The following is a 7,445-nucleotide window of genomic DNA, read 5'->3' as shown; positions in this document are numbered from 1 at the left end:
CATCTTCCTGTGTGGTGGAAAACCTAATGTCTTCAAACTGTGAAGCCGGGGCCATGGCAACCACATCCTATTTATTTTCCATTTAAAGATGACCCCTATGTTCTGCCCAACAGAAGTAACACCATGTCACTAAAACTTGTCTTTCTTCTTTGTCTAGATAAGTCCTCAAAGGGAGGAAAACATTAGGATAGAAAACGCTGTCTTGAAGACCTAGCATGTCCACAACCCAGGGCAAGAGGTGGTGGCCTAATGGGAAGCCAAGTTTATTTACCATCTGAGATAAGGCTGAGCTACCAAGGTTTGTATCTAAGACAAGACACAATTATAAACAGGACAGGATTCATATGGGACAAGTCATCTCTGATGTAGTTTTCCTTCCAGGATTTTATCTGAGCCAGAGAATCTGCACACACGTGGGTTCATCCTATCACAGATTTAGGGATGCTAAATGGCCGAATCAGCATGTTCTCGCAGGTAGGAAGGAGAGAGCACAAAGTTGACTGGAGTAGCTTACTTGGGGATGGTTTTGCAGTGAGTTCCAAGAGCACAAGAATTGAGGTCTTTTGCACAACCTGGCTCTCATTTTATGCTATAGATCCTCTGTATCACTGCTTCTGGGCTCAGTCAGTCTCCTGAAGGAAGCTGTGGTGTTTAGAGTCTGGGATATCTCCCAACCTGAATTGTACCCCATATCTTTAAAAATTTTTTAAAAAGAAACTGGGGTATATGGGAATGGGCTGGAACGGTCTTTGTAATAAGAGAAGGGCCCACTGCTAGTCCACAGGGAAGCCTCTGAGCACAGGGACTAACTCAGTTCTTCAGCTTCCTATGAGCTAAAGGGTTAGAGCTAGAGTCTGATAAGGAATGGGTCAGCAGTCAGTGAAATCATGGGCCTAGTAGCATATATTTATGTAAAAGAATTATTTAAATGTGTTTTAAATGTATTTAAAAGAATTATTTCAGCAGGGCTCAGTGGCTCAGCCTGTAATCCTGCACCTTTGGGAAGCTGAGGTGAGTAGATTGCCTGAGCCCGTGGATTCGAGACCCATCTGGGCAACTTGGCGAGACCTCATCTCTACAATAAATCAAAAATTAGCCGGGCATGGTAGTGTGCGCCTGTAATTCCAGCTACTCAGAAGGCTGAGGTGGAAGGATTGCCAGAACCCAGCAGGTCAAGGCTGCGGTGGCCAGGAGCGGCCACTGCACTCCAGTCTGGGTGACAGAATGAGACTCCAACTCAAAAAAAAAATTATTTCAATTACTTAGATTTGTTTCTTGAATCTGGCATATTTTACTCTTCTCTGCCATGCATACATTATAGAAGTATAATGTTGTTTAGAGGAAGCCTGCTATGTTATACTGGGGTCAGCTATGCCCCTGGACATCAGAGGACTTCAGTTTCGGGGACAAAACTTGAAAAACTTAAAGGAAGAAAAGTCCCTTCATGTCAATGAGTAGAAGGAGGAGTTTCACATTTTATTCTCTAAGACTCTGCTTCCTCTTCTTACAGTTAGTCAGGACAAGCTCTCCCTGTCAGCCTGGTCAAGCTCTGTGATTCCTCTGGGAGGACATGTCACTCTTTACTGTCATTCTTGCATTCAGTATGTCATAGTCAAACTATTCAAAATAATTGGGAGTCCTGACCCTGAGTTCCAGAATGACCTTTTAAACAGCATCACCATCAGCCCTGTAACTACAGAACATGCAGAGATCTACAGGTGTTTTGGATCTTAGAGCCACGCCCCTATTTGGTCAGCTTACAATGAGCCACTGCAAATGGTCACAGAAGAGGTCATTCCGAGTCCTGTCCACCTTGTGCCCAGAGAACCATTCCCAGAGGCCATACCCATTAAAACCAGAGAATTATTGTAGAATTTCTAGTCAGGACCTAGCTGTTGGCAGATAATCCATTCTAAGAATTTAAAGAAAGGATATTTATTGTAAGAAATTGGGTGACCACATGAAAAAGACATTAAGAGGAGAGCCTACCTAGGGATTACCAAGAGCAGAATGTTAGTGCCACCTACAAGCATGGAGGACACATCAGGAGCAATTTTGCCTGACTAGAGCACCAGTGTTTCACACCAGGAAAGATTTTACATTGTCTTGAATGATCTTGAGTCTTGGAGAAAACACAACTCAATTGACGATGTCTCCAGAGACTCAACTAGGAAATGGATAGGAAAATACACTTTTTTATTCCTCACTTCCTTCCATATCTTCTGATAGTCATACCATCATCCCATTTGCTCTAATTGATGTCAGAATTTTTAGAAAAAGTTAGAAAATGAATCTTGTGGGGTCACCGCCATCTCATCCTGTAGAAAGCATGGAAGATGGAGTAAAGACTGAGTCTCACAATCAATGTTCTTTGAAGGAACAGAGATGAGGTTGGGTCTCTGATCAGGTAGAAAGAAAATCAGGGTGAGGTGAGGCAGGGAGATCCAGGCTACAAAAGACCAGGAGCCAGATGGTAGAGAATAACACAGAGAAGATGTAAAGAGATAAGAAGGCTGGACACAGAAAACCTTTGGTGGTAACAGTCAGGGAATTTCACTTCTGAGATCTCAGAGGAAGGGATGAGGATGGCAACTCTTTAGACTGTGTGCTTTTTTTGCGCCCAGGTGCGTTCTCAAAACCCTCCCTCTCAGCCCACCCCAGCTCTCTTGTGCACATGGGAGACAGCATGACCCTGCGTTGTCATTCAGAAGTGACTTTTGATAAATTCATCTTGTACAAGAAGGAGAACACACAGGTTTTCCAGCATCTTGATAAGGGGATCCAGGATGGGATTCCTAACTCCCAGGCTGCCTTCTCCGTGGGTCCATGGACATCTGCCCAGGCAAGACCCTACAGATGCTATGGTTCTTTCAGTCACTCCCGCTATGAGTGGCCAGCCCCTAGTGACCCCCTGGATATTGTGATTACAGGTGAGTGTTGCTGGACCAGTGCTTTGTCGTTTGGTGTCATGGAAGCTTCAGGGGAGGATGTGGTTGTCGATCACAATGTTGGTACAGCCAGAAAAAGACTGGGACATGGAAATAGGAATATTAAAAGCAACAATAACTCAGTAGAGGGGGTAGTGAGGACAACAGAAATGGAGGGGGAATAGATAACTTACTATAATCAAAGAAAAAATTTGCACAGTGACAGAAACAGATAGAAAATTTGAAAAAGAGAGACAGAAAGAGAAAGAGAGAGAGAGAAGAGAGGAGATGAGAGAGAGAGAGAGAGAGAGAGAAAGAGAGAAACCTAGAAATGGCTAGAAATCGGGCTGGTTGCCCCAGCCCAGGTATCAAATGGTATTTTGAGTTGATTTCCCACATTGACATTACACCCCCTTCCTCTGCCACAAGACACAGTGACACATAAGCCATTTTCCCCAACCAGGCTTCTGAAGGATCTGAATGAAGATTGGGACCATAAGGAATTGCTCAGCAAAGGATTTAACATGTTTTTCTGTTCCACATGGGAGGAGGGGTCACTCCCCCCCCAAAAGTAGTGATATGTATACCTTGGACTTTTGAACAACACCAGGTTTTTCTTGTAGTGCCAGCCTCTTGAAGTTCTTACACTTTTAATACATGGGTTTGGGAAATAGTGGGACTTATTATCTCAAAGTTCCAGGTCCGGGAAGCTACAGCAAGCACTATGTTTTCTTTTCTTTTTTTTTAATCAATATTTTTTATTATGATATTGTGGGGTACAGTTAAGGGTTAGGTATACAAATATGCTTCGTTCAGGCACCCTTGTTGATAAGAAGTGTCTCCCCATCCCCAGACAGATATTTATTACCATTAATCCCATCTCCCTTCCCCTCCCCCACATAGTTTCCCACCACTGTCAGTCATTTTCTTATAGTATTACGTTGAATGTTCAAGGTCCACTATATGAGTGAAAACATGTGATACTCAGATTTTTGTTTCTGTGAGAGACCACTCAGTATTATAGACTCTAGTTCCATCCAGGTTGCTGAAAAATTCATGATTTTTTTCTTTTTTATGGCTGCGTAGTATTCCATCGTGTATATGTACCACATTTTAAAAATCCAGTCCTCTTTTGATGGACAGCATGGTTGCTTCCAAGTTCTTGCTATTGTTTTCTGAGGGTCTTCAAAACAGATAGTTATTTCAGTGTCCCTGAGACCTTCACGTCTCACATGGCTTCAAGGGACAGTGAGCCACAGATATAAAATTAAAAAAACAATAAAAATTCATCAAAAAGTAAAGCAACTAAACACACAGTGAGTCAGAATTATAAAGTTAAAATTGAAACCAAGAGAGGCATGGACAGATATACGGAAATTGCTCCCTAGGTAAGAACAAGTAGATAGAATTCATTTATGTATTAGGGATGGTGTAGAGATGGCTTGTGTTCTAAAATCAGAACCTCTTTTTCTTTTAGGAGAATACAAAAAACTTTCTTTCTCAGTCCAAGTGGACCCCATGGCAAGGTCAGGAGAGAACATGACCTTGTCCTGAAGTTCCAAAATCCCATTTGACAAATACAATCTATTCAGGGAGGGAGTCACCCACAAACCCTGACTCAGTGGAGGACAGAGCCACAATGGAACAATCCAGGCTAACTTTCCTCTGAGACCTGTGATACTGGTGCATGGTGAAATTTACACATGCTGTGGCTCTTTAAATAGCACTCCGTGTGTGTGGTCAGCCCCAAGTGACCCACTGAAACTTCCTTGCAAAGGTAAGAAGCCCATACATGGGCAACTCTCTCGGGTCCCCTCCTGTTGTGGGAGATTTTCTGTCTTCTCAATAAATCCTACTTTCAAAAAAATTAAAAATAAAAAAGAAGCCCAGCCGGGCTCGGTGGCTCAGCCTGTAATTCTGCGCCTTTGGGAGGCTGAGGTGAGTGGATTGCCTGAGCCCGCGGGTTCGAGACCCGCCTGGGCAGGCGAGACCTCATCTCTACAATAAATAAAAAAATAGCCAGGCGTGGTAGCGTGCTCCTGTAATTCTGGCTACTCGGAAGGCTGTGGCTGAAGGATCGCTGGAGCCCAGCAGGTCGAGGTTGCGGTGGCCAGGAGCAGCCACTGAACTCCAGTCTGGGCGACAGAGTGAGACTCCAACTCAAAAAATTAAAATTAAAAAGAAGCCCATACATGCCACATGACCCATTACCTACTAAGTCCTGAAGTTGTATCTTGGAGACATTTTGCTGGAGATATGGGATCTTATGCATTCTGGAGAAAAAGAGCATTGAGAAATACAAAGAGTAAAAGAGAGGCTGAGTATGAGGAAGACGGTCAGAATGTATGATGGTAGACAGGACACCTCCAATTCCTTTTCCACCTCCTTTATGGTGGACCATTTGGGGTCCTGTATATGAGTTAGGACAAACACAGGAGGAGGTGAGGCATGATGAAGCTTAGGGGGATCAGAAGTTACTTCAGGCCCCCACGTTTACCATTTTCCAGAATCCTCTCCTGACATCTGACCACAGAGAGATTTCCTAGTTGGGGAACAAAGATGTTTATCATCTCAAGGGAGACAATGTCTCTTGATCATGGTTGCCAGGCATCTCCTAGTCCTCTCTACATCTTCAAAGCTAAGAAAGGTAGTCATCTCTTTAGGGATTGTTAGGAAGCAATCCCAGGGACATCATCAATATTTAAGCTAATGACAGAGTATGGAGTGGTTAGGGGACCAGAACTCCACAGGTAATGATCCTGCTTAAGTGAGATAACTAAAGACTGGCTCACTTGTTCTGTGTCTTAGTTTTCTTAAGACTCCCTAAGAGCACTTACCTGTCACCACACAATCAAACCTTGAATTTGGTGAGTAAAGAAAAAGATTTTGCCTGGAGTGTGAATCTCTGGAAAGAAAGAAAACTCGTGTATGAGGGATGGCTTTGTTGCCTCCCAGGTCTGTGATCTCAGACTAGTGGATTCCAGCACCTGATCCTCAGATTATCCAACATAATTTCAGACTGCTGTCCATATGGGCATCAGTGAGGACATTTAACTTATTATCCTCTGGGACTGAAGCCTCATCTGAAAGGGAGGAAGGAATCAGAGTGAACCTGAACCCCTCCTGAGAAGTGGTACATATCCTCTCTCCAGCAGGGTCTGTGAAAATGGGGATGCTGGGATGAGGGAAGATTTAAGGGAGCATCTTAAATGTTTATTGTCCATGTTTTAATGCTCTATGATCTGAGCATTCAACAGTTAACAAGAAAAAGTCCCTGTGTTTAGGAGAATCATATGGTGGTGTGTGAATGTAGGAGAAAAATTATAACAAGTGAATTAATAAGTTGATGTATTCAGATTTACTATTTTTATATTCATAAGATAGAGTCATATGACAGAGGAAGCTTTAGTGAATTACTTAAAGCAGGTGGTAGTGAATATCCCAGTGAGGATGTAACATTTAAGATGCTTGTCATCTTTGGTGACAAAGACAGTTTTGGGAAGATTGATGGAGAAACATTCCCAACAGATGGAACAGCGAGTGCCATGAATCCACTATGGCAATGGCTCAGTATGGTTGACATGTAATGGAGCAGAAAGGGATAGATCTAAGCAATGTAAAAGTTTGAAATTTACCCTGACCAAAATGTGAAGACAATACAATGCTTTAATCTTAAAGGTGTCATGTTCTGTATTCTCATCTAAAAATAACAATTAGAAGATGTGAACAGAATTTAACACAAATAGGAGCCATAGGATTCTGGTGAAGGCTATAACATCCTTGCACAGAAAAATCATGAGGGCTTAGATGTGAAGGAAACAAAGGAGTTGAGTAAGTGGGTTCAGGATATACCCAGAACTAGACTCATAAAGATGGAGATTTCAGAATCTAGTCCTATATTTCTCAGCTGTGTGACATTAGGCATACATATTTCTCTCTGACTCTGTTTCAATTGATGGAAACTTGCACTTGGGCTGTCAGAGAATAGGATAGCTCAGCATAGAACCTAGCTGGAGAACACGACATAATAATCTTCAAAAGAGAAAAGGTTGAACTCAGACTCTTGGGCTCAACTGATAGTTCTACTAGTTCTAGTCACTAAACTCATGAAGCATCAATTTCATTGAATAGACTGTTAAGCTCATGAAACCTCCTTATTTATGCTGAAGATAATATGTAATTGCAAATGTGGAATACCTCTTACGCTAAGAAGAGTCCTGGCAAGGAAAATGTGCTCATATATGGTATAACATTTGCCAACTCACCTTTCTCTCCCATGAACCTGCCACCCACCTCACTCTTTGTCATTACTGGGAGGCAGGATCAAGATTCTGTGGAGCAATTTTAACTCTCAGAAACTGCATGAGAGGCATCCTCAACCTCTGGTCACCTTCATTTTCCTTCTCAGAAAGTACAGTTGTGGGATGAGAAGAGACAAGAGGAAATGGTGTTCAGTTATGATAGATGTGGAGGGAGGTGTTTCCTTTCATGAAAAATAAACTGTCTTTTATCATGGAG

The 7,445-nt window shown here is 42.6% G+C and overlaps 1 protein-coding gene across 1 annotated transcript; it reads left to right on the top strand.

The window, feature by feature from the left end:
- Window positions 1–441: 441 nt before the first annotated feature.
- Window positions 442–6,920, top strand: LOC103251273 (putative killer cell immunoglobulin-like receptor-like protein KIR3DX1). The gene is given in 5 exon segments (XM_021708156.1): window positions 442–474; window positions 1,489–1,720; window positions 2,625–2,930; window positions 4,405–4,687; window positions 6,869–6,920. Coding segments are annotated over 5 exon segments (906 nt in total).
- Window positions 6,921–7,445: the final 525 nt, after the last annotated feature.

This window comes from Carlito syrichta, unplaced genomic scaffold, assembly GCF_000164805.1.
Source record: "Carlito syrichta isolate Samal-C Ts95f unplaced genomic scaffold, Tarsius_syrichta-2.0.1 Scaffold56846, whole genome shotgun sequence".
Taxonomy (NCBI): domain Eukaryota; kingdom Metazoa; phylum Chordata; class Mammalia; order Primates; family Tarsiidae; genus Carlito; species Carlito syrichta.
Note: the sequence above shows the minus strand (reverse complement) of the source record. Positions and strands in the feature narration are given on the sequence as shown.